The sequence below is a fragment of the Macrobrachium nipponense genome, chromosome 34, assembly GCF_015104395.2.
Source record: "Macrobrachium nipponense isolate FS-2020 chromosome 34, ASM1510439v2, whole genome shotgun sequence".
In the NCBI taxonomy this organism is placed as follows: Eukaryota; Metazoa; Arthropoda; class Malacostraca; order Decapoda; family Palaemonidae; genus Macrobrachium; species Macrobrachium nipponense.
The window spans coordinates 29,516,810-29,544,528 of NC_061095.1; the positions used below are offsets into that span (position 1 = coordinate 29,516,810).

A 27,719-nucleotide genomic window follows, 5' to 3' on the forward strand; every position below is an offset into this window, starting at 1 on the left:
CTCTTGTACCTCGAATAAGCGAAAATGGAAGCATGTCTCTGTGTAGGCCGCTGCTGTGAAGTGACGTCATGGTGGGCACCATGTTTATGACGTCACTGAGCATCTTGAATGTGATGCCTGCACTAAACAAGAAGTGCAAGGCTGTTGTTGTTATTCCTGTAGGCATAGCAACCTAACTCAAAAGGCTAAGGTGTTGTAATACCTGCTTCTCTACAGATGTTGACGCATTCGACCACCATTCAGTGCATATCAGGGTAGAAGGGGCATCCATAGTGAGGGACCCTGGAGGGAAGCACGACGTCATACAGCAAACCAACTGGTCTTCTTGGGTTGGTACTCCTGATAGGCCTAACGCCGATCTCACACCCCCATCAACTCTGTCCACGTATCTGGAATGAAAACAAGATGGCAATGCAACCCCCTCCCTGCAGGGAAAGGAGCACAATTAGTCAAATTTTACTTCCCAAAGCACATCCTGATACATTCAAGCTTTGGATTCATAGGCGAGCCATATGATATATGTGAAAATCCAAAGTACAGGCTGCCAATTAACTGTATCTGAGGAGTTTCTGCACCTATAACCTACTACATGATGAGTGTACCCCGACGTCAAAAATTTCGAAGATAACATCCGGGCGTTTATCTGCTCCTTGTGATATCCAGGAAATCTCGAAGCATGAGAAGGCTCCATGTTCACAATAGCGCCCAGAAATTCCACACTCAACAGATTTAAAACAACAGGGGGGCAAAGTAAACCGGCTTTAAAAGGAGGGAAGCAAAGCACGTCCTCTCCTAAAAGCGGTAAGAAAATAACTAACAGGGTCACAAGTTAAAGAGGGGTATGTGGGTGGCTCCACATGACTCATGACCAAGCACAGATGCCAATAGTCCCTTGCGTACACAATCTTTTAACTTTACCAGTTTCCAGCTGGTGCTAAGTATTAATCCTAATGTTAAGACCGAACGTTTGTTTCGTATATGAACAAATAAGCTTCCCCTTTCATTTATTGCACAGTTCCAACAAGTTTGGAGCCATTTTGGTGTAGAAGTTCACTCAGGCCTGGGCTGGAGTAGTAAATGTTACTGTATAGAATATGACCATTACCATAATAAAGGGCCATAAATGTTTTCAAATGCTCCCAAGAGGCACAGTAGTTCATTAGCAGCAGTATCTAAATCTGTCCTGGTATAAGCTCCCATGGCAATCATAGATAACATTTTTTTATACTGGAACAGTGCCTCTTTGATCTAATGTATTGTTTGAATAAATATTATTCAGAAGATGAACCCTATTCATATGAAGCAAGCCAATTGGAGCTATTGACTTGAAAGTCAAGCTTCCAAAGCATATGGTGTTCACTTGAGAGAAGTAACAAAGGCAATAGGAAATACAAAAAGAAGAGATCAGTTATTAGGAAAGAGAAAATAACTTTACAAATTAATATATAATCTTATAAAATTTAAGTACATTATTAAAATACTACCAGAATTGTTTTAGGGTAGTAATGCACTGAATCATCACTGTTCCAATTGCACAACAACTTAAGGGAGACTGTTCCACAGTCCAACAGTGTGAGGAATACAGGACCACTGGAACTGAGAATTTTGAGGTACATTCACTGCATATTGGTACTGCTGTTCAGCAAATCTCATTGCTCTCGGCAGGAAAAGGGGATCAAGGATCAATTCTGAATTGAAAGATCTGTCATATTATAAATTATGAAAAAACTGACAAGAGACCATCTGACCACAGTCCAAGTCATACAAGCTTGCTGTTTCGCTTGTCCAGACTGAGTCAGGGTGACCTGTTTTGCCAGAGATTCCTTCTGGGACCAAGGCTGAAGTATATCCCAACTTTTGATTATGATAAGGTTGGTTACTTGCATGAGACAGCCAGAATTTGTTCACATTCTTTTGTTACAATTTGAGTCCTGGAACTATTATTGATTTGAACTGCAACAGGCCCATCATATGTTCTAACTGCTGTTTGGAAACTGGGCTGTGCAAGGCATGTCTTGAGGACATGCCTTATATTCTGTTTTGAGAAAGAACGGGAGAGAGAGTCCCAGCAACTGAAAACATTTGCTGGGTGTGAGGTGGAATTTTCCCAATTAATCATAAAACTTTTTAACTGTAGTCTGTTGACCACTGCTCTTAGGTTTTTCAAGCACAATTTTCTTGTGGGCCCCAAGATTGACCAGTCTTCTAGGTTGGCTATAAGTTGTATTCCTGAATTCTTGAAGAACTGGCATTGAAGGCAGTCCCCGGTTATAAGTGGCCTCAGTTATTGACGATCCAGTTTTATGGCACTTGTCTACATACCTAACAGAAGCGCAATTAACTGGTTATTGGTGCCAAAATCCAATAAGTGCAGAAAATCACCAATTTTCTGTTATCTGTGAATTTCACCATCGGAATGGAGACCCCACCGATAACTGGGGACTGCCTTTACTAATTTTGTAAAATTTCTTATGGCAATGTTTAGCCCAAAAGACATGACCTTGAATCTATACATATCTTTCCCTATTTGGAACCCTAGGCAGTACAGTACCATACATCTTTCAGATCTATAGCTGTCTAAGTCCCTTTTAGCATGACTGAATGTACTAAGGCAATAGTAGTTACCCGGGAAATTTGGCAACCAATGTGCTTGTTCAAAGCTGACAGGTCTAGGATCTCTCTCCATTTGGAGGAATCCTTTTTGGGGACACTAGAAGAGACGTGCTTTGTGGTGAATATATGCATGTTTCTCTATGACTCCCATTAACAGGGCCTTTCTGCACGTAACCTTCCAGAGAGGGGGAGGGGTGAGACCGTTTCCACCACAGCTCATTTAAAATTAATGCTGTACCCCGAAGGCAATAACTTCCATTGCCTGTGGTTTCATTGAAGTTGACCCCCAACCATACCATTCCTATTGGTATCTGCTGAGGCTGTAGCCTCTGAGATTCTTTTCATAGGGGTCCTAAATTGCTGCATAGCTGTACTATATATAAAGGGAGCTTTTCCCCTTCAGAAGGGAGTTGTAGCGTTGCCCATTCCTTGGAGTTTTCCAAAACTGGAATGACCATGGCAAATGATTTTAATTCTCCCATGGTCTCTGGTTTTTTTAGTCACTACAGAATTCTGAAAATCTGTCTTCACAAGATATGGTAAATTTTTAATCAATTTGCATTTTTCATAGCTTACAAACCTTCGGTCTTAACAACAGGATAATCTAGCGCCGGCTGGAAACTGGTTAAAAACAATCAAAGATGGTAAAGTAAGGAATCTGTGGCATCTGGCAACCCATACATATACGAGGTGGAAGCTAGTCACTGACCAAACTTGGGACCTCATGATGCTCCAGTCTTTCTTTGACCACCTTGGAGTGGCCCTGAAAGTGAAGGGACAGAAGGTTGGGGCTACTTGGTGAGCAACTTTGGTCCTGGTAAAGAGTGTCTTCTATAGCTTTTAATGTTATAGACACAGGTAAGAAAACCATTTCTCTTAGTGGTCTCTCACATGTACAGCCTTGATCATAATTTTTTTTCATTCATTACATAATTACTACAGGGAGGGAAAATGCGCACTGAAGCATCTAACCAAGGATTACTGGTATCATCAGAGATGAGTATTGGAGCCCCTGCTTTGATCTTAAGTTTTGTATGCTGACCTGACCATTTAGTAGTTTCCTGTTGGAATTCCAATATTAGACCTTGTTTGGGCAGCATTTGCATCCCCTCTCACTTTTGGGTTACTGGAGTACATTTACACTTTGGAGTGTACTTGACTGACTTTAATTCCTTTTTGGAATCATGCATCATGCCCCTTGTATACTGCTGTTCTATGGCAAGGACTCTTTTGATGTTATTCATAATTTCCTTACAGAATTATCAAATGCTGCACTCTTTGCATCCCTTTTGGGGAAGCTTGTGCAGTTTGACTGAGCTTCAACAACTGAACTATAACTGCCTGTTAACCAAGGGGCACAAGTCCTGAGTAAATTACAATACCCCTCATAAAATGTAGTAATTTCAGTCAGAGTTAGATGGATCCTAGTATCACTTTTGGAGGAAAGATCCTCTTTAGCATCGATAGCTGCATGGGGGATAGAATTCCTTCTAGAAGGTTTCCCACATGGCTAGCTGAAATTTGTGTCCTGATCCTTCCGAGTTCAGTAGGGTCATTTCAGTGGCAATGCCCACTCATTCCATACTACTGGGACTGATGTTACTGGGTTTTGGCCCAAACATAAATATGGTTCAGAGAAAGGGTTAATTATCTGCTGCTAGAGTTCTGCCAGAAAGATATAATCTCCCCCTTCCTTACCCCTACTTAACCTTAAGACCTACTGGGGCAACTTAAAATGAGCTGTTTTGTCATTAAAACTTACTGCCAGTAGCATACTACAAGTTTCGTACATATCTGGTGACCAAGCAAAATTTTATTTGCTACAGAACACTTGAACTGAGGGTCCTGCAAAATGGCAGCCCTGTAATGATCAAAAGCAACTTCTTATTAGAAGCTAGTTAGTATTAATTGGTTAATGATTGACACCTGTGTAGGTCCTCAGATGGTTTCCATATTTGTAAAATTTTATTAGAAATCTATATTACTTAAACCCTTTGAGGTTTGAGTTAGTTCTGACAGCCATATATGGCTGTATTAATCCTTTTGCATTGGCTATGTGAAATTTTAATTCAAACAGTCATACCATTCAGACTAATCCTCCATGAACTAATTTGTTTAGTTAGCCCAAGCTACTGTTTTATATGGCTTTAGGTTAATGCTTCTAGAATAATGTACATTAACCTAAGAATAGAGGATTTCTTAGAGGATTCCCACTCAACCTATTCTGGGTCACTGCCTATTTATAGGCTTTTTAACACTTTTAAGGATATAAACCATAGAGAAAAAGCCCTTTTTTAATTCTAGTTTTCTATTTTCTGTGACCAAGTCAATCCTTACCCGATATTTGGCCATTGCTGTTTTTTAGGCTACTGGTAGAATATTCCCTTAGAAACGGAGTTCTTACTTAATCTAGTTAGGCTACAGCCCATTCTTGGTTCTTATCACCTTTAAGGATATAGGCTACATAAGAGCTCCACTACTATATAGCCTTGCCCATAGACTATTCTATCAGTATCAGCCTCTAGCCATAAAAACTGTCATTCTATTAAGCCTAGGATACTGTTAATATCCAATCCTAGGCTATTTGGGTTAAAATACCACTTAATAGACCAAAAATAGGATGTTTCCTAAATTGTTCTTTCTTAGCCTAGTACATAAGGTATTGCCTAATCCAGATTATTCTAGATAGGTAATTTATAATGTAAAGGCTATATAAAAACAGTAACTTACTCATATGTAAACTCATGATTAGGTCAACTTTTTTTTGTCTAACCCAAGTTGTTTACATCTAATCTTAGGCTATTTGGTCTACTATATAAAACAGTAACTTACTGAAGTGAAACTTTATAGTTAGGCTATCAGCTAGTATAGCTTATTGTCTAATCCTAATTAATCAATTCACCTTTATGGGTATGGGATTAACAAGGTTAATTTGTAGCCTTCAAACTAGGCTACTACCTTATAGCCCATTTGGTCTACTGCTTTTGGTCTATGTATAACAGTAACTTACTAATGTGAAACTTTAGTTAGGCTATCACCTAGTCCAGGTTATTGTCTAATCAATTCAGATTATTTAATTCCCTTTTAAGGGTATGCACATGATAGCCCAGAGTACTAAGACTATGCTCAAGTATACAGGCTATATAAAGGGAAAATATCTGTAGCCTTTTATCTAATCCTATGGTCTCTGGTGTAGACTTAGGCTACTGCATAGGTCCATAACAGATTACTAACCTAATCCAGGTTATTTTTGTTCACCCATAAGGATATGTAATTCTAGGTTATAGGCTACAGACAATATCTAATACAGTCTAGCTAACTTATTCTCACTGAATTGATGTAGATTGTAGGCTACTGACTAGTAGGCTATTTCAGACATCGTTCTTGGAAATTATTATCTATACAGGCGGTCCCCGGGTTACGACGGTTCCGGCTTACGACGTTCCGAGGTTACGACGCTTTTTCTTAAATATTCAATGGAAAATCCGTCCTGGGTTACGACGCTTGTTCCGAGGTTACGACGCTGACGCTTCCGACGCTCCGAGTTAACGACGCTTTTAAAAAACGCATGCTATGATAAAAATCCTTTATAGTTTAGCACAGTATATAATAAAAATATGTTTTTGGTTACATTACAACAAAAATTTTGAAAGGTTTTATGAAAAAAAAATTGATTTTTGACACTTTTTTTTTTTCGTATTTTTTGAATTTTTTTAGTGACGCCGCATATGCGGAACTAGTTTGCGGGCGAATGAATACACTAGCTTGAGATGCGCAGTTTAAAACAGTCCAAAAGCGCAAATAATGAAAAATCATTGCTTGTTTCCAGTACATAATTAAAAAAACTAAGTTTCTGGTTAGATTACAACACAAATTCCAAGGTTACGACGTGTGTTATGCTTTTTAACGATACCTCATATGCAGAAGATAGTTTTTTGAGCGGAGGTGCATAAATTAATTAACGCTATTAAACTGTATGGTAAATTGACCGAACAACGACCTCGGACGGTCGAGGACGCTAAGCGTAACAATACGAAAGGACGCCACTTCAATCGCGTGTCTGCCTGAAGTTCAGTCGGTTGTGTGCTAAGACGTTGCTGAAATCCTTGCCATTTTCGCAAATTTACAATGGCTCCTAAACGCCAAAGTACTTCCTCCAATGATAGTTCATCCAAGAAGAGGAAGGTCATCACGATGGAGGTCAAATATGACGTGGTGAAGCGTTCGGAGAAGGGAGAAACTAACACCGAAATAGGCCGTTCTTTAGGCTTGAGCAGGACCACGGTGGTAACCATTGTGAAGGACAAGGAACGTATTCTGAAGCATGTTAAGGATGCTGCACCGATGAAGTCAACGGTGATAAACGAGAAGCAACGTAGCCAGAGCATTGTTGAAATGGAGAAATTGCTCATGATCTGGGCTGGAGGACCAGAACCAGCGACGTGTTCCGGTGAGCTTAAGTGTGATCCAGGAGAAGGCTAGAGCGCTGCATGAGGCAGTAGTGAAAAAGTTTGGCGAAGGCAGTGCTGGTGGTGAATTTTCCGCGAGTAGAGGTTGGTTTAACCGTTTTAAGGCTCGTGCAAATTTGCATAATGTGAAGCTGCAAGGTGAAGCTGCTAGTGCTGATAGCGAAGCAGCAGAAAGTTTTCCAGGTGGTTTGGCTGAGATAATTAAGGATGGTGGTTACACGGCTGACCAAGTCTTTAATGTGGATGAGACTGGATTATTTTGGAAAAGAATGCCAAATCGAACGTACCTTTCCAAGGAGGAGAAGTCAGCACCTGGCCATAAAGCTGGAAAGGAGCGACTGACTTTGCTGTTTGGGTCCAATGCAAGTGGCGATTTGAAACTGAAGCCCTTGCTGGTGTATTTGGCCGAGAATCCCAGGGCATTCAAGGGCATTTTCAAGAGTCAACTCCCTGTGATTTGGAAATCAAACAAGAAGGCTTGGGTTACCTTGATGGTCTTCGAAGATTGGTTCAATGACCATTTCGTGCCAGCAGTGGAGCTTGTATTTGACTTCGAAGGGGTCTGCCTTTTAAGGCCCTCTTAGTCCTGGACAATGCCCCTGGTCACCCTTCAAATTTGAGCGACATGCACCCTAATGTGAAGGAGGTGTACCTCCCACCCAATACCACATCGCTGATACAGCCAATGGACCAGGGAGTAATTAGCTAATTTCAAGGCTTACTACCTTAGAAGGACCATACGTTTTGCTTTGAGGGCCATAGAAGCTAACAAGGAGTTGACAGCTGAAGCAATTCTGGAAGGGCTACAACATTGCTGATGCAGTGAAAAATATTGCAAGTGCTTGGGACGAGGTGAAGACGACCACTTTAAATGGGCCTGGAAGAAACTGTGTCCACAGTTTGTGCACAGTTTTGAAGGCTTTGACCAGGCAGAAGAGTCGAGACTGTGACGAGGAAGATCTTAGGGCTAAGCAAGAGGCTGAAACTAGATCTTGAAACCTGATGATGTAACAGAGCTGCTGGCTTCCCATGGAGAGGAATTGTCTGCAGAGGACTTACTTGAACTTGAACAACAAATGATTGAGGAAGAGGCGGCGGCACCAGAGCCAAAACCCAGGTCATTAACTGTGAAAGGCTTGTCAGAGGGTTTTACTCATCTGGAGAGAGCCTTGGCTTCTTTTGAGGCAGAAGACCCTAACGTTGCCAGGTTGACAAAAAATAAAAATAAACGTGGAATGTTAGACTTGGTAACTTTCTACAAGGAGACCCTGAAGGAGAAGCAGACGAAGAGAAGTGTGCAGTCCAGGCTTGACACTTTCTTTCACAAGTCTCCAGTACCACCACCTCCCACTCCTAGTCCTGGTAAGGAATTCTGAACTGTTTACTAATTTATGTGTTACATAGTGTACATATTAAAATGTGTTCATTTTTTAATGTAACAACTAAATGTAAGAGTAAATTGTAACTTCATTAATTTTCATCATTTGTAATTTTATTGCAGAAGTGGTGACAGTTCCCAGATCCCCCTGTACTACCTGTGACAGTTCCAGATCTCCCTGTACTACCTGTGACAGTTCCAGATCTCCCTGTACTACTGTGACAGTTCCAGATCCCCCTGTACCTGGATCCTCTGTAGCAGCCCGTCCACCTGTACGTGTACAATCAGGGTAAGCAATTTCATTTTTCTCATTTTCATGTTGGAAATTGTTTACACCCTACATACATACGTACACTAACTTACATAGTGGTACAATGTGTTTGATGTTGCATAACCTTATTATTTTTTTTTTCATTTCAGACCCCTTTGATAGTGACAGCGACCCAGATGACCCTGAGCCTTTCCATGGTTTTGATGCTCGCCCTATTCATCAGGTAAAGAATCCTTAACAAATTTGTATAAAATGTTTTATAAATTGCTATTTAGAAAATTTTATTAAAAGTGGAACAAATATGCGACAATTACATCCACCTTATATATTTATGTACCCTATCATTCTTTCCAGATCTAGATGTTCCCTCATCAGTTGATACAAGTAGTATCACCTCTCCAGAGCCCAAATCAGTTGATACGAGTAGTATCACCTCTTCCCATTCCTTCAGGTAAAAGAATTCTCATTATTTTTTATATTGTACATACGTATTACACACTACATATGTCAAACAGTAATAACATGTGCAGTAGTTACAGTAGTAACTCTATCATTTTATATATTTTTTATCATTCCAGACTCCCAAGCACCTGCCCATCCTACTCCATAGCCCAGCCACCCACTCATCTACCATACATATGCCCATCCCAGTAAGCAAGCCAACCACTAGAATTTGGTAAGGACATTTTTTTTTTATTAATGTTTATTATTACATATGTAATAACCATGTTATGTATGGAAAATAAACTATCAAATCATATGTATTACATTTCATTCTTTCCAGACTGGCATGCACCTGTGACTTACATAAACCAGACCTCTACATGGCCTACATGTCTTTTTCATTTTGCTGAAGGTAAGGAATTCTCAGTTGTGTTTAATGTTTGCATACGTACAATAAATTTTGTACTACACCTAAGTGGTTACATACTGTCCTTTAATATTAATTCTTCATTCCAGACTGCCCCATCATCCTAGCCTGTTATCTGTGATAAAGCACACTGAAGTTAGGTTTGGAATGCATCCTTATCATGAATGCTCTACACCTCCACCTCCATCTCCCACAACCTAGGTAACAGCTTTGAGACTCACTAAAAGTTGGTAAGTTATGTAAGGAATTTCTAAATTAAGTTTTTATACTACATGTTATATGTGATATTAAACCACTGTATGGTGCATATTACATACTGTATGTAACTTACTCTGCATAGAGGACTTACTGACAAAATTATTTTTGTACATTCCAGAGTCCCCTGAATGATGTAGGCTATGGGGCCACATAAGACTGTCCATCCAGGGTTACATTGAACGGACAACTTTAAACTAAAAGTAAGGAATTAATTAACATACATTAACTCTTTTAGTACTCTTGATATATCTACAGTAATTAACATATTGCATTCACAACTTTCTGTAGTGTATATTTTGTACACTAATTTTGTTACTTTTCCTTCAGAACCAACATTTTTCACACAACTCCAGGTTGTTACTAACAAATTACTACAAGTGTCATCAAGGGATAACTACAAGTAGAAGCACCATTTTTTGGATGGAAAAAAACCCTTCAGGAAAGTATACGTATCAAATGTAACATGTACATAGTGTAACAAAATATGAACAGTAAGGTTTCTGGGCTCAGCTCGTGTCGGCCTATGAAAGTATCCTTAATATCATTCTTTCTAGGTAAAATTCGCCTAAAATTACCAGAGAAAAACAAAATTAAGAAAATGTCAGTAAAACTGACTCGCTCACTCTTAAAAAGACACACTCTTAGTGTCGGTATGATATAGGGGCGAGTGTGGAACACTACCACGAGACAAACACCAATTAGAACTTCCTATCAGAATCCCCCCAAGAGAGAGCCGATACCAACGGGCGATGCAGCCTCTACTACTACTACTAGAGGACGCCACGGACAGCAGCGCCCCTAGCGGTCATCCTTAATTTTTAGCGCCAGCGACAAGTCGCCATTTTCTTGTGCTTGTGCTTTTCTTGCGATTTATCCGCATCTTCATCATGGAACGCTCTGCAATTGCCACGGCTAAGTTAAGTAACTCATAAGTAACATTTTACCGTATTTTTGTCTTCCGGGTACCAGTATTTCCTTTTTATAGGTCATATACGGTTCCACGGTTGTCTCGTGGCGGCCATGCCGCCTCGTAAGAATTCCCGGTCCTCCATACTGGGACTTCTTATGCTTATGGGCTTCTTTAATCACATTCATTGTTTACATCGAGTTTAGCTAGTTCAGCCCTCCTACCATTCTCTTAGCTTGGTATTTAGGGCTATTATTTATTTCGGCCCAGCATCCCGGCTATTTGCCTTCTACATCGGCTTATCGCTGGCTCCGAGTAGGGCTCCTGTTTCTCGAACAGTCTGCCTCCTCCTGGGCTTCTTTCTCTTTTACTAAAAGTGTCTCTTCCCCCTTTCGATGTATTTTATTATTTAGGGTGTTAGGCTAGCCTAGGTGCTTGTTCCACATATTGGTACAGCTTGGTTCACGTGGCCCTACCACGGTTGTGTTGCTCGCGGCCTAGGCCACTTGCGGTCACGTGTCCTATAGCACCTTACCCTGCCCCTTCCCTCCCTCTCTGATGTAGGGAGGGGCTGGGGGACCCCTTGGTTGTTATAACAACCTCATCGCCTTCTCTCACACACTCGGAGGTGACCGGGGGGTCCCCCCAGCAGGGGGTATAGGGCGACCACTATGAGGTACCGGGTCTCCATGCGGGTAGTTGGTGAGGCGGGGATGGAGGAGTAGGCCATCCCTCCCCCCTTTTTCGCGACTCCCGCCGTGTTTCGCCGGGACCTTCCTACCCCCCCCTCCCCCCCATTGCTCAGCCAACCTCCCTCCAGATACGTAAGGAGCCTTCCGTCGCAGCCGGGGCCCCTTTGGTTATAGGATATTGGCTCCGCTAGCGGGCAGGGTGGGCGCTATGAGTGGTCGGTTGCTTGCCTACTATATCCTTATATCTCTCCCCCGCTACCGGAAGGGAGCTTACCCTTACCTACGCACTCTTCTAGTAGACGGGTGGAGAGAAGTTGTTTTTATTTTGTTATTTTAAGGATATACCCTAATTATAAGATATTTTACAATGATTGTGTGTTATTATAATATTTTTTATCAACCATCCCCGCCATTGTCCGTCGTGGTTTCCATTACCACCACTCCTAGTTGGTTGATTCTTGTGCCTCCGCCATTGGCGGAGCCATAGCCTATCTTCCAACCTGGTTACCACACGTATTTTAGCGGGGCTCTGGTTTTATCTAACTTTATCGCTCCGGCACCAACGGAGCATATGTTAGGCTGTAAGTGGTTTACTCTGTACTCATGTACTTTTTTCACTTACAGGCTACCAACTGTCAGGTCCCAGCCTGTAATGCGACGCTCTACGACCCCTGTGGACATGACGAGTGCAGGTCTCACGCCCCGTGTGCCACGTCGTACAATGAGACGACTCGTTTTTTTTTTGGGCACCCCGAAGCCTGCGCTATATGCTACGACCTGGTCGGTCAGCTGGGAGATGGGGTATGTCCATTATAGGCTTACTTATGATTTTACTAACAACTTCTAGTCGTAAGTTTGTTAACCCTGTCCACAATTGGTAGCTAATCTCACCTTTCTTTCAGGCTAGCGGTGTGAGGGAAGTCGCCCTCGCACCCTGAAGAAAGCGTGGGTGGGCGGCTTTGGGAAAAACGCCGCCAAGGGCCAGCCCTACATCTTAGATAGGAAACTGGCCATCCAGATCTTCCCCGCGGGCAAGTCGACGGGCTACGTCGACCCCTTGTCCGCTGCCCCATTGATAGCCTCCATCCAGCAAGACCTCCAGCAATCGTTTGGGGTCGTAGCATCCCAGGAGTCGGTTCCGGACGTCGCTGCCCTGGACCTGAAACTAGAGCCAATGGCGGTAGTTAGCGAGGATTTGTTGGTTGAGGTAGGTTTGTCGGGCGCCCAAGGTCTTTCCTTGGGGCGCTCCTGGATCTTCTCCTGTCCCTTCTTCTTCCGCCTCTTTCCAAGGCTTTGCGGGATCCGAGATCCCTAGCCGCCCTCCCGCTCTCTCTGTACCTCCTAAGGAGAAGGGACAAAGAGAGAACCGAAGACCTTGTCTAAGTCGACTTCTAGGAAGTCGTCTTCGTCTTCTTAGGCCAGGAAGTCGTCGACTTCATACGCCGATGGCGGTGGTGGAAAGGCTAAGCCGAGCTCTTCCCAGTCGAAGAGCTCCAGAAGCAAGGCTTCTAAGGAGAAGGCTCGCGCTACCACCGAGTCACTGCCTTCTCCCGCCTCCGCTGCCTCCTCTCCGGCTATGCCGGCAGGGGTGGCAAGCACCAGCACCTGCGTTCCCTCTGCTGTCTCACCAGGGATGATGGAACAGGTAGGCGTGCTGGTAGGTTCCCAAATCTCAGCATTGGGAACACGTTTTGAGCCAGATAGTTCGCGCAACTTATCGAACAGTCTGTATCAAACTGGACAGTCTATTCCAGGACCTCTCTAATAGAATGAGAGAGAATGAGGACCGATGTGGCTGGGCTAACTCAGGCTCCTCCCCCAGTCTCCCCTGCATCTAGCACGGGGATTCTCCAACTTCCGCCTTACGACTCCTTGCCAGCTTTCTCTATGGAGAATCCATGGAGAGAGAGAGGCCTACGCTCCTTTTAAGGACGGGATGATTTCGATCCCGGAGTTTGGTACTCGAAGGATTGAGGACTTCGAGTTCTACCCTCCGGGTCTGACGCAGCCTTTCATGGGGTATGCTAGGCTGACGCCAACGGCTCTCACGAGAGAGGACAAGATCTCGAAGGAGTCAGTTCTCTACAGTAGAGATCACGCCCAGCGGGAATGGGTTCACTGCCCTTGAAAGTGGGAACTGGGGAGCGTAAAAAAAAAACTAATAACCACTAAAAACCCTCCAGGCCTACAAGAGTCTTCACGATTTTGCGACGAGGAAGAGGAGGTCTCTCTTCCGTTCGCCACGAAATTGGTGGAGAAGGCTCTTCAGGCAGTCCTCAAGGATGAGCCCATTCCACAGTTGAGGGAGTCGGAGTCTACTTCTCCACTCTTCCCGCCTTCGGAGAAAAGAGTTTTGTGGGAAAACCTCCCGCCCAGCTACTTTTCACGCTGGGTAAACTCAAGCCGGACTGCGCCATGGACCAGTTCGGTGAGAAATTACCTAGGCTGCCGGATTCCCTAATCCAGGCAGAGTTCGATGCGGCGAAACTAGGTTTGGCAGGTCCCTCAACTCTCTCATCGTTACGGAAATGGCTGCTCTTTCCTACGCTACGGAACCGCTGTTCAAGATTCTGGCGAAATCGCAGTTTCAGACGGTTCTGTCAGACGCTTTTGATTCTTCCAAGCCAGGAGGAACTGCCGGAAGCATGTCCTTCAAGAGTGACTATCAGGCATGAGCCTAATAGACTCTTGGCTGCGAGCATGTGGGGAGCGGATCTCTTCCCAGAGTCCGCAGTGAACGAAGTCCACCACGAAGCTGCTAGACTCAACCAGAGCCTTAGAGCGGAGGTGGGGTATTTCCTCTAAGAGAAACAGGAATCCGTTCCCACTGCTGGCAAGAAACCAAAGAAGGCTGGTAAGAGGTTCCAGCCTTATAAAAAACTTCAACATCAGCAGCAGTTTGTGCAGGCAGTCCCAGTTACCCAACAGGGACAACCTTCCACATCTAAACAGACCCAACCTTTCCTCCTGGTGCCCCAGCAATCTCAACCTTCTACCTTCCTACGCTATCTCGCGGCCCTTTAAACCCTGCTTATGAGGCTCAAGGCTACTCTCAACCGAGGGGTAGGGCGAGAGGATATTTCGTCAGCGTGGCGCAGGAAGGGGCACGAGGAGTAGGCAGTTCAGAGGAGGGCGTGGTGGCAACCCGCCCATCAGCAATGAGGCTCCCCAGGTAGGAGGGAGGCTGTTCCTTCTTCCGCCACAGGTGGGGGTTCAGCAATTGGGCACAGAGCATAGTGTCCAAAGGATTAGGCTGGAGTTGGATCAAAGATCCCCCTCCAATCAAATCATTCATCAGGTACCGTCAAAGGAATTGATAGATTACGCGGAAGAACTCCTTCAGAAAGGAGCTATTGCGAGAGTCAAGCATCTAAAATTTCAAGGGCGCTTATTCAGCGTGCCAAAAGAAAGGGCCCCCTCAACAAAAAGAAGGGTAATCTTAGGACTTGTCCAAAGCTAAACTCTTTTATTCGCTGCGACAAGTTCAAGATGCTTACCCCTCTCGCAAGTAAGGACCCTACTTCCGCGTGGAGCCGTCACATGCTCCATCGATCTTACAGACGCATACTATCATATCCCTATAGCCAGGCACTTCCGCCCATTCCTAGGATTCAGGCTAGGAAATCAGACATTCTCATTCAAAGTGATGCCCTTCGGTCTGAATGTAGCCCCCAGGGTATTCACAAAGATAGCAAGAAGTAAGGTTGTACAACAATTGAGAGCTCAGGGAATCATGGTAGCGGCATACCTCGACGATTCGGTGATCTGGGCACCAAACAGTCGAGGAATGTCTCGAAGCTACCAAAAAGGTAGTTCACTTTCTGGAACATCTGGGGTTCCAGATAAACAAAACGAAATCCAGACTTACTCCGGAATCTCATTTTTCAGTGGCTAGGAATCCAATGGGATTTGTCTTCCCACAATCTATCAATTCCAGTAGCCAAACGGAAGGAAATAGCAAAATCTGTCAGGCAATTCCTCAAATGCAAACAGACATCAAGAAGAAACCAGGAGAGAATCCTAGGGTCTCTTCAGTTTGCTTCGGTAACAGATATCCTTCTGAAAGCAAGGCTGAAAGATATAAATCGAATTTGGCGGTCAAGAGCAAACTCCAAATATCGAGACAAGTTGTCAGTAATTCCACAGATCCTCCGCAACCAACTACGGCCTTGGTCAAAAGTAAAGAACTTAGCCAAGAAGGTACCCCTTCAATATCCCCTCCCCCCAGTGTTAACCATTCACACGGATGCTTCCCTGTCCGGGTGGGTGGGGGGGATACTCTCAGTTCAAACAGGTTCAGGGGACTTGGTCAGTTCAATTTCGCCAGCTCCACATAAACGTGTTGGAAGCAATGGCAGTATTTCTTACTCTGAAGAGACTGCTTCCCCCGAAGAAGTCTCATTAAGGCTAGTTTTGGACAGTGCAGTGGTAGTTCACTGCATCAACAGAGGAGGGTCCAAATCCAAACATGTGAACCATGTCATGGATAGCCATCTTTGCATTAGCAAACAAACACAAATGGCATCTGTCTGCCACTCACCTGGCAGGAGTAAGAAATGTGATAGCAGACGCCCTGTCCCGGTCAGTTCCTCTGGAATCAGAGTGGTCTCCTGGACGTCGGGTCATTCCAGTGGGGTAGAGGGAGTCCCAGGTCTCCAAGTGGATCTCTTCGCCTCACAAGCGAACCACAAGCTCCCTTTGCTATGTGGCCCCCAACTGGACCTCTGGCTTATGCCACGGACGCCCTGTCGTTAGATTGGAATCAGTGGAGGAGGATTTATATTTTTCCTCCAGTGAATCTTCTCTTGAAAGTCCTAGACAAAACTAAGGTCTTTCAAAGGGATAGTAGCTCTGATTGCCACCGGATTGGCCCAAGAGCAACTGGTATCCTCTTCTTTTGGAATTGGGTCTCCGACCTCAACGGATCCCCAATCCCAAACTGTCACAATCAGTACAAATGAGGACTGTGTTCGATCCTCAAGAAACTCTCCAGACCTAACTTTTATGGATTCATGAAGTTGCGGCTAATAAAGATGCTGACATTGATCCACAGAACATTCTCTTCCTAGAATCAGATAAAAGAGAGTCAACCATTAGACAATATGACTCAGCTGTTAAAAAATTAGCATCTTTCTTGAAAGAATCGAACACCACAACCATGACAGTTAATTTGGCTATATCCTTTTTCAGATCCTTGTTTGAAAAAGGTTTAGCAGCTAGCACGATTACCACCTCACAAATCGGCTTTGAAGAAAATCTTTTTCAAGTAGGTTTTCAGATAGATTTGGACTGAATCTTATTTCACATCTTATCCCTAAAGCCTGTGCTAGACTTAGACCTTCTCAGAGGCCTACTACAGTTTCATGGTTCTTAAATGATGTCCTCAAACTAGCTTCAGATACTGACAACTCATCTTGTACGTTCATTATGCTCCTGAGGAAGACATTATTCTTATTAAGCCTAGCCTCAGGAGCTAGAATTTCAGAACTGTCGGCTCTATCCAGGGATGCGGGTCATGTGGAATTCCTCCCATCAGGAGAAGTTCTACTTGCTCCGGATCGTAGCTTTTTAGCTAAAAATGAAGATCCTCTTGCAAGGTGGGCTCCTTGGAAGGTTATCCCACTTCCACAGGATCCTTCTCTCTGCCCAGTATCATCTCTTAGAGCCTTTCTTTCTCGTACTTCTTCTAGATCCTCAGGTGCTCTCTTTATGAGAGAAAAAAGGTGGTACTTTATCAGTTAAAGGCATTAGACAGCAAATCCTTTACTTCATTAAACAAGCCAACCCTGAGTCATTCCCAAAAGCACATGATATCAGGGGAGTAGCCACCTCAATTAATTATTTCCAACATATGAACTTTGAGGATCTTAGGAAGTATACTGGATGGAAATCCCCGACAGTATTTAAACGGCATTATTTAAAGTCCTTGGAATCTTTAAAGTTTTCAGCAGTAGCAGCGGGAAACATAGTTTCCCTGATACTGTTTAGTAGTTGTAGTATTGATCCAGGCCCCCCCCCTCTCTTTCTACCTACCTCAACCAACATGCCTCAACCTATCGTCAGGCTACTCAACATCATAGCCTTAGCCGTTGTATCATATAGTGGATTGTCCCTTATTATTTTTTTTTTTTTTTTTTTTTTGCTAGGGACAACCACTTTTGTACTGATATGTACTTCAGTGTACCTACCCTTATTTTTATGCTAGGGTAGGACACAATATGTCTGTATATTCACCATTTTGTGTTTGTGATGAACTTCAGTCACAATGTGTTTGTATATATTTGGAATTAATTGTATTAATGATGGATTTCAGTGTACCTACCCTTATTTTTATGCTAGGGTAGGACACATGTATGTATATATTTTGTAATTATGTATTCTAATTAAGTAAATCCCAAATTGCCTTATTTTACATGCATCTCTGTAATTTTATTTATTTTCCGTTAAGTACTCTGAGTTTACTAACATTCTATTATTTTTTACTGTTTATAATTAAGTTTTAGTTTTTTTTTTAAGTGCTTAATTTGTATGCTGTATTTTGATTACAACTTTTATATTATATCCATCATTTTAAAACGTGTTTTTCATTGTTTCCTTTTTTTTCCATCTTGTCTGTTTTTTCTCTGGTACTCTTTGCAATAGGCCCCCGACACGAGCTGAGCCCAGAAAAGGGATTTTTTGACGAAGGAAAAAATCCTATTTTCCTTTTGGGTGATTGGCTCGTGTCGCCCCTATGAAACCCCCCCTTTTTTATGGTTTGTTTTCACCCCCCCTTGCAGGACAAGATGTATTTTTTTACTATTTTAATTAAGGATGACCCGCTAGGGGCGCTGCTGTCCCCCCCCCCCGTGGAGTCCTCTAGTAGTAGTAGTAGAGCTGCATCGCCCGTTGGTATCGGCTATCCTCTTGGGGGGATCTGATAGGGAAGTTTCTAATTGGTTTTTGTTTGTCTCGTGGTAGTGTTCCACACCCCTCGCCCCATATCATACGACACACTTTTTTAAGAGTGAGCGGAGTAGTTTTTTTTTACTGACATTTTTTTCTTAATTTTTTTTGTTTTTGCTCTGGTAATTTTAGGCGAATTTTACCTAGAAAGAATGATATTAGGATACTTTGCCATAGGGCGACACGAGCCAAATCCCACCCAGAAATAGATTTTTCCTTCGTCAAAAATCCCTTTTTTACATACAGTAGTATTACATAACGTACATAAACTTTTTTTTACAGGGAATTTTTCCAACCAAGTTTGATTATGGTTACATTAACATGTTATAAACCCACTGTACGTATGGGTTTACTGTATGTAAACTACTAAACATACATACAGACTAACTTTGATACTTTTTTGGTACATTCCAGAAAAAACCAGGACCCCCCTCCCCCCATGATTGCAAGGCCTATGGGGCCCCACATTAAAACTTTGTCCAGGGGTTTTTACTAACATAACATAAAGGTAAGGAATTATACATAGTAAGTAACCATACATTTAAGTAAGTTTTTAATACGTACTAAAAAAAAAGTGACCAAGATTCTCTCACATGGGATAAGTGATCAAGGTCCCTCATGGAATTACATTACTACTGTACCCAACTCCCTGCTGAAAACCAGGGGGGGTTGTAGACCAATCATTTACAACATGCATACGTACCAGTTTTTTTGATATTAAACCACTGTATGGTGCATATTACTGTATGTAACTTACTATGCATAGAGTAAACTTACTGAAAACAAAATTATTTTTTTTTTGTACATTCCAGAACCCCACTTTGAAATGATGGAGGCTATGGGGCCACATAAGACTTTTTTTTTTGTGGGCATCCAGGGGGTTACATAGCAACGACAAAACTTTAAAAAACTAAGGTAAGGAATTAATTAACATACATTAACTAAGTTTTTTATACATGTTATATATGTGAATATAAACCCACTGTATGGGTGCATATTACTGTATGTAACCTTTACTAATTGCATAGAGTACTTACTGGGACATACCTAATTATTTTTGTAAACATTCCAGAACCCCCCTGAATGATGTAGCTATGGGGACCCACATAAGACTTTGTTGCATCCCCCAGGGGTTTTTTTTTACATAGCATGACAACTTAAACTAAAAGTAAGGAATTAATTCCACATACAAATTAAATTTTTTTTTACTCTTGAAATAACTCCCAAAGTAAGGAATTATAAACTAAAAAGTAAGGGGAATTAATTTTAACATACATTAACTCTTTTACTCTTGATATCTATAATTTTACATATTGCATTCAGGACTTTGTGTAGTATTTTGTACTAATTGTGTTATACTTTTACCTTCCAGAGCTACCAGACTGGGATTTTAGTGTACTCCAGGATCTACCAAAGGATTAGTGTACAGTGTAATAGTGTTTAGTGTATAATCTAACCTAAGGATTAAGTGTAGTACATTGTGCTATAGTGTCACAAGAGTTTAATAAAGATTATACCTTCAAGAACCATCCTTGGCATTGAAATAACCACACTACACATCATGCAATACTTGCATGTCACACAGGTAAGGTCTCTCTAACTTTTTCTTAGTTTAAGGCATATTTCCAAGTGTCGTTCCGGCTTACGACGATTTTCGGCTTACGACGCGCCTCAAGAACGGAACCCCCGTCGTAACCCGGGGACTGCCTGTATATTAATAATAAATGTGGAACATTTCTTTAGATAAAACCTCTAAACAGAATGATAAATTCTTAAAAACAATTTGTGCTTTTACAAATATCGATCAGAAATTGTGAGAAGTGCCAATAGGTACTCGCAAAAAAGCTGGTTTATGGTGTTCACACATAATTAAATTATTGTTCCATAGTCTAAACTAAAAATTTTTAAAATGGAACTTAAAATTATGCACTTTGCTCTCAATGAAATGTTTCCATGATCCTAGGTAATGAAATTATGGAGCGCTGGTTTCGGTACACTTTACACGGCTGACCAGAAAAAAGTAATGACTTCTTAGTCTGTTTTTGGTCATACATAAACAACAGGATGGCACATAGCCACTTCTTTTTGTGGGTTTAGACACAGGCAATTTGGGTTCAAGCATTTGCTGAGGATAAGAAAAAGTGCCCTCTTATCCGAGTCCATTTATACTTTATCACGTGTTATAATGTTTATTATTACGATACAATACCTAGACACGAGACCTGCTAAAAGATAATTCTTTGACATCAGTCTGATCATCATGGAGCTCTGGATAGACTATGGAAAGAGTAACTCCTATAAAACGAGACAGTGACTTCAATATCTAAAAGAAGCCCAACAGTCTGGTTGAATAAAAATGAATGCCTAATTAAATATCTTGTTACCCATTTGCTATTTATATTTGTTTTTAGATGCACATTATGAAAGTTCTTAAGTATTATTCACTGATGTTATGGTGGCAACTGTATCCTGACACTGCATGATGTTTAATAGGTTATGTAAATGGTTTGAAAAACAGAAGACTTGTGGATTTATAACCCTACCTGACAAAAATGCTGAACACAAGAAGAAAAAAGATGAGGACGCTAGTAAGAGCTGCTGGGTTAAAGCCACGATGCATATGGAAATGGTCCACTAACTTTCCCATATTCCAGTTCCCAGCCATAACTGATACAAAATAAGTGCAACGTAGAACCGCTGTAGAACATTTTCTGATGTTTTCTGGAAAAACAAGATATAAAATATTAATAAGGTTTATAAGCATAAGTAAATTAGAACATTATAGGTCACTATGAAAGGCTAAAAGTTTATGCTGCTACTCTACATATTTAATACAATGTCATGAGATGAGTCTCCCGTAAGTGCTGACTAACCAAGTATAAAATATATTGAATAATGAAAAATTGAGTTTTCTTATTACAATTTTCCATCAGAATTAGCTCAGTTTTTACTATCAACGTGGTTTAAAAATTAGCTAAAATTTACTTTTAACAATGTTTCATAAAAATTAATTTGTTATCACCAATATCAATACATAATCATAGGCTATAAGTTTACAAAATGTACATCCATAGTATTATACTCTGAAGATGGTAGATGTGTAGATGCTTGGCAGTGTATTCTGATATACAAATGACTATTGTAATACATTAAATTTACATTTAAAGAGCTTATGCTATACATATATAAAAGTTAAAATAAAGTAGTACATATAAAATATGACAAATTTTCTAAAACAATTTGTATTTTTCATAGCTACAAACCTGAGGTCTTAACAATAGGATAATTTCTAGCGCCTTGCTGGATCTGGTAAAAAAGTAGATGAAAGCAAGGAATCTTGTGGTATCTGGCAATGCATGCGTAGATCGGGTGAAGAGTGGTCAAACGCCGAACATACACGCCAGTCTTTCCAAACTCAGGATGACTTAATAAAAAGAGGGTCGGCTAGAGGCGGGCAGTATAACGTTCAGACCTCAGGTTTGTAGCTATGAAAAATACAAATTGTCTTAGAAAATTTGTCATTTGTTCATACGCGAACAAACCCTCGGTCTTAACAATAGGATAGACTCATACTTGGAGGGAGGTATAAGACATCCTAGACTGGCTGGGGGCCTACCCGCCAGTCCAGCTCTCAAAAGAAATAGTTCTTAGAGAGGGACTGAAGCCCGTTGAGAAGCTAGATACACTAAAATCTAACCACTCAGAACCAGTGAGACATACAATGATATATGGGATAACCATTGTATTGGGAACCAAAGAAAAACTGTCTGTCCAAAAAACAAACCAGGGCACTGGGGTTTGTAGTACTCCCGACTCCTTGCCCAGGAGCGGAGCCTATGCTACTAAATAGTAGGTAAGATATTGAATACTGCACGACCACACTACCAGTATGACTACCTCACTCACCTGTATCAGACCAGTCCAGCAAATGACATGTCAATTCCTTAAACCACCTGAAGGAAGAAGGAAAGGTACAAGAGAAAGAAGGAGGCCAACCAACTCACTCATTCTCTCATCCACACAATCATCTTAGGTAAGATACAAAGGTGCCCCGTTAAGGGCAACTATGAGTTACACAACCTGTTGGGCAGCCACCACAGAACCCAGGGAAAATGTGTCCATAGATCTGTGGGCAACATCCTTAAGATAGAAAGAGGTGAACGTGGACTGGCGTAACCAAGTACCAGCGCTCAGCACTCTATGTACAGCCAAGTTCTTTTTGAAAGCCAGAGAGGGACCAATACCCCTAACGTCATGTGCTCTAGCCTGCACAGACGTGGCGATGGAATCATCAAGAACCAAGTATGCCTGTCTGATGACTTCCCATATCCAAAATGATATTGTTATGATACAATAAAGTTTGTTCATACTTACCTGGCAGATATATATATAGCTGTATTCTCCGAAGCCAGACAGAATTTCAAAACTCCCGGCACACGCAGTGGTCGGCCAGGTGGTTAGTACCCATTCCCGCCGCTGGGAGGCGGGTGTCAGGAACCATTCCCATTTTCTATTCAGATTTTCTAATGCCACTGTCCCCGAGGGGAGGTTGGGCGGGTACTTGATTATATATATCTGCCAGGTAAGTATGAACAAACTTTATTGTATCATAACAATATCATTTTGTTCATGACACTTACCTGTCAGATATATATATAGCTGATTCCCACCATTGGAGGTGGGGAGGGACAGAATAAAAGGATTTTGGGAAACATTTCACATGCAGATGATAGACATCTTGGTTCCTTACCTGTTAGCATAGCTGACTTCGTGATTACTGTCACCCAAGTCTGCTTTTGCTTTACTAGAGTCTCCAGCAAGGACGTGACCTGTATAGCTGGTGAGTTCTAGATAATCTGACAACGGGGGCGTGACCACAATGTGTCTAGACCATATTGACCATACCATGAGGGCTAAGAAGTAAAATAAATATCACCACCTGACCAACCTAGCCAAAGTTAAGGTGTTTTAACTAAGGCTTAAGAGTTAAGAAGTCCGCCATTGGCGGCGACTCAACAAATAAAATTAAGAGCTCTTCCTAACCATTTTCTACAGGATAGGATGAGTGGTACTTCTTGCCCCCAAGATTGTGTCTGCGGACACGTATGGCCCTAGCGAGCAGCAGATCTCATATGTCGTCTTCCCATCTCTCAGGGAGTGTGAAGCGAACACAGAGTTGCTTCGCTAAAACGCGGTACTCAGGATGTAACTGAGTGCCATGCTCTGTTGAAATGCTTCCGAGGCCGCGCCCTCACCTCGTGGAGCATTTACTCTAAAAAGGGAAAAGGTTTCAAATCTTTGTTCAAACATGACGAATGAGCCTCTTAGAAAGAACTCCTTAAAAAATAACGCCAGGGCGTTCTTCGACATGGGCAAGTCTGGTCTTTTTACGGAACACCGCAGATTGTCCGAATGACCTCGACTTTCTTTAGTTTTATCAAGATAAAACTGAGAGCCCCAACAGGGCACAGGACTCTCTGTGGCTCTTGCCCAATAATTTGTGCCATCCCCTTGATCTCCAGGCCTCTGGGCCAAGGGTTAGACGGGTTTTTCGTTCTTAGCAAGAACGGAAGGCTTAGAGGACACCGAATTATGTCCTCTAAAGCCAAAACCTCTGATGATGGCTAAAACCTCACTAACCTCTTTGCCGTAGCTAGAGTGGTTAGAAAATTAGCCTTTCTGGTCACGTGTATTAAGTTTACAGAAAAGAGAGGTTCGAAATGCTTTGACATCAGGAACTTCAGACTACGTCTAAGTTCCATGCCGGAAGCTTCGATCTAGACCATTTCAAGATTTCCGCAGACCTCAAAGATTGTGAAGGCTTTGTTGTTTGACAGATCCCGAATCTCTGAGCCTAGAGGCCGTCAACAACATATTTCCGTATTCTACAATCGTTGGGACTGTTACCTTATCCCATACTTCAGACAGAAAGGGAAGACAGTAAAGTAATTCACAGAGGTGGAGGTGTAGGAACAGTCATTCCTGACTATCTCCAGAATCGGCCCACTCCGATTGTTACACTGCAAAATATGCAGCACTGCTTTGCTTTGGCAATGAGACTTGTAATTTAATCTGAAGATCCTCTCGCTTCTCGACAGTCTGAACGCATCCAGACTCAGAGCGGAGAGGGTTTTAGGTACCTCTCGAAGTGAGGCTGTTAGAGTAGACCGATTCTCTCGGGAAGGGTCCTTGGAAAGTGCTCTCTGAAGGACGTGACCTCTGTGAACCCAGCCTCTCGAAGGCCAACATGGGGCGATCAGCGTCTTCTCTGCTGCCCTCTGACGCCAGCAATTATCTTATCATATTTCCTAAGCTTTTGAATAGGGGAAAAGAGACTAACCAACTATCCCCATTCCATACTATATGATGGCGTCTATTGCTACCGCTCTCGGATCGAGAATAAGGGAGCAACGTAGAGGAAGCTTCTTCGTCTTCAATATTGCGAAGAATCTACGAAAGGACGTCTCCAAAGTCTCCACAACTCTCGACATACTTCTAAGCGAGGTTACTCAGACGTCAGTAGTTGCTGCCGTCGATCGAGAAGATCCGCACGGACGTGCAATAGTGTAACAAACCTCTTGAGGATCGTTACGTTCCGTGCCTATGTCGATAACCATCTCTCTCTTCTTGGGATATGAGAGAGCTGCGAAATTATCTGAGATGATTTGGACCAATCGACCAAAAACTCACTCTTCGAGGAACTGGAGAGCCAACCAAATTGCTTCCAATTCTCTTAGATTATGTGCCAGGACCTCTGTACCTCTGTCCGGATGCCTGGCACCCTCTCGGTATCACCTGAGGTGATCGTCAACCTATTGAGAGATGTTTAGAATTATTTCTAGATCTTTGATGTTATTTCAGTTCTCCTGTAGGAAAAACTGTAGAGGTCTGAATTGCAGTCTATTCAGGGAAACAAGCTTCTCCAGCGAGGAAATGGTCCCCAGCAGACTCATCCATTCCCTCACTAAGCATGCTTCCTTCCCTAATAAGGCTGCGCTTTGCATAAGCAGGAGAGCATTATTATATTGCTATGCCGCGGTAGACTCGTACAGAATTCTGTTACAGTGCGGTAAGCAGCGCTGAACAGGTCTAAGAGATATCTCTGTTGAAAATTTCTTAGCAAAAGGAAGTCGTGTTAATTCATGATTACTAGAAATCCCCTCAACCCGAGGCGAAAGTCATGATTGTAGGGTAGAGATACGGTTCGTCAATCAATCCCGCGGGAGAGAGAGACGTAAACGACTGAGCATAACAGCGAGCTAGCTGATACTGAGTTGGTGACACCGTGACAGTTACACGCAGCAGGCAGCAGCTTATGTTCACCTTCTCGCAGTCTTATGCCGAGTTGCCAGCTATCCTATTCATCTAAGGAATAGATTTTCCATTATTTGAACAGAAACTCTCAAGTTGGCATATTTAAGCGAAACAGAATTCGCTAAATACAGAAGCTGATTTTGTGTTGTCGTAACATTACGCTTAATTAACCAAATGTTAAATCGGAAACTCCTGGTGGAAAATTGCCTGGAGTACGCGATTAAATTAAATATACTGCGTCATCCACAAATTGAACAGCAACCTCTCGTCTCGCACTATTCTGCCTGAGTTACCAGCTACTCTCTTCTACGAGGAATAGGTTTGTTACTAGTTATCATCAGAAGGAAATTCTCAAGCAGGCATATAAAACATATTAAGCGAAACATAATTCGCTAGATGCAGACGCTGAGTTAGTGTTGTCCTTACAGCGTAAACTCCTGGAAGTTTGCAGGAAGGACCGATTAAATACACTTACAATAAACGTCTTTTCAGTTGCCATCTGTAGAGGTAACCATGATATGCGTATATGACTTGAACCCTACATTAGTAATATGACGCAAAGATAAAATACGTAAGTATTGTAGTCACTTGAACATCTAATTCTCTACTACATTCTTTCCTCGACGAGGAAGAGAGAGAGAATGGAAATCGACTGTCTTCGTTCTCTTTGCCAAGAGAACGAATTAACATTATTCGAATGGAGATCAAGTGAGAACAGAGGATCGAAAAGGACAGTTTAAGCTTCTTATGATATTGGACATAAAACTTCATGGACGTAGTCTACAAGTCTTTTTCCTGGATGAGCCTCTGACTAATGAATGAGAGCTCTTTCGAATTTTGTTAATGAGAGTTTATCCGCTTAAGCGATAATAAAATGTTATTAAGATCTTTGGTCAAATGAGAACTAACCCTTTACATGACAGGAAAGGTAATCCAATGATAAATCGAGCATATAGTTTTCCCGATTCCCGCAGAAATAGAGGAAGGGTAAGGATTCCTAATCAGAGGACTGGGCTTACGAAACAGGTAGGACCTTAATGTGTTCCCCTTTCGGCCAGCGCCAGTCCCGGAAAGCAGACGAGGCGTTTTATGACACCGAAATCTGCTTACAGGTCTTTTCTGGAATTTCATCAAGTCAATGGGATTCTTTATTGAACGCTCCCTTTAGTATGAAAGCAAAGTAGACAAATTCTTGACTGGAGACCAACCAAACGCCTTCCTCTTCTTCAAAAGGACGCCCTCTTGAAGGACCCGTTCTTGCAAGGAATACCTGTGGCGAAACGTCTTTGGACGATAGGCACGCCTAACGTTATGAAGAACGTCCTCCTGGTAAGTGCTCTGCTGAGCGACATGACGTGTAGGATGCCGAACGTTTTCAAAAGCGTCCTCGCTAGCGTCCTGGCGAGCGTCCAGATGTGTAAGACATCGAGCGTCTTCCAAAAAGCTTATCAATGTTTATGACGTCGAGCGTCTTCCAGAGCGTCCTGATGAGCGTCTCTTCGTGTAGGACGTCGAGCCTCTGCAAAAGCTTCCTCACGTCTCAAAGCGTAGGACGTTGAGCGTCTTCAAGAGACGTCCTCGCGAGAGTCTTACTGAGCGTATTGGTGCATAGAACACCAAGGGTTCTGAACGGCATCCTCAGAGAGGATCTTGTCGAGCGCCTGATGCATGAAAGGCATAAGACTTGACCATACAATAGACTTAAAGTGAATTCTCTACTACATTCATCTTCTCACTAAGCATGTACTAATAATAAGCCATGCTTTCGTAAGCATGAGAGCATTATATAATATATATGTTCTTCTGCTGCGTTAGATTCCTTTAATAATGTTACCTACGGTAATCAGCATTGAAAGGCTGTATCTTTCTTATTGAAAGCTTCTTAGCAAAAGACAGACAATATTTTATTTATGTTTGCTTAACTATCCCCTCAATCCGAGGCTAAGACCGCGATTGTAGGGGAGAGATACGGTTAGTCATTCCATCCCGAAGGGACCGACC

At 42.3% G+C, this 27,719-nt stretch overlaps 1 protein-coding gene across 1 annotated transcript in view; it reads right to left on the bottom strand.

The window, feature by feature from the left end:
- Positions 1-27,719, bottom strand: part of LOC135208005 (helicase POLQ-like) — a 128,821-nt gene that overhangs the window by 43,673 nt on the left and 57,429 nt on the right. Inside the window, exon 6 of the mRNA XM_064240101.1 lies at positions 20,948-21,125. Within this exon, the coding sequence (XP_064096171.1) occupies positions 21,039-21,125 (87 nt within the window). The 3' untranslated portion in view covers positions 20,948-21,038. The remainder of the gene's footprint in view (positions 1-20,947; positions 21,126-27,719) is intronic.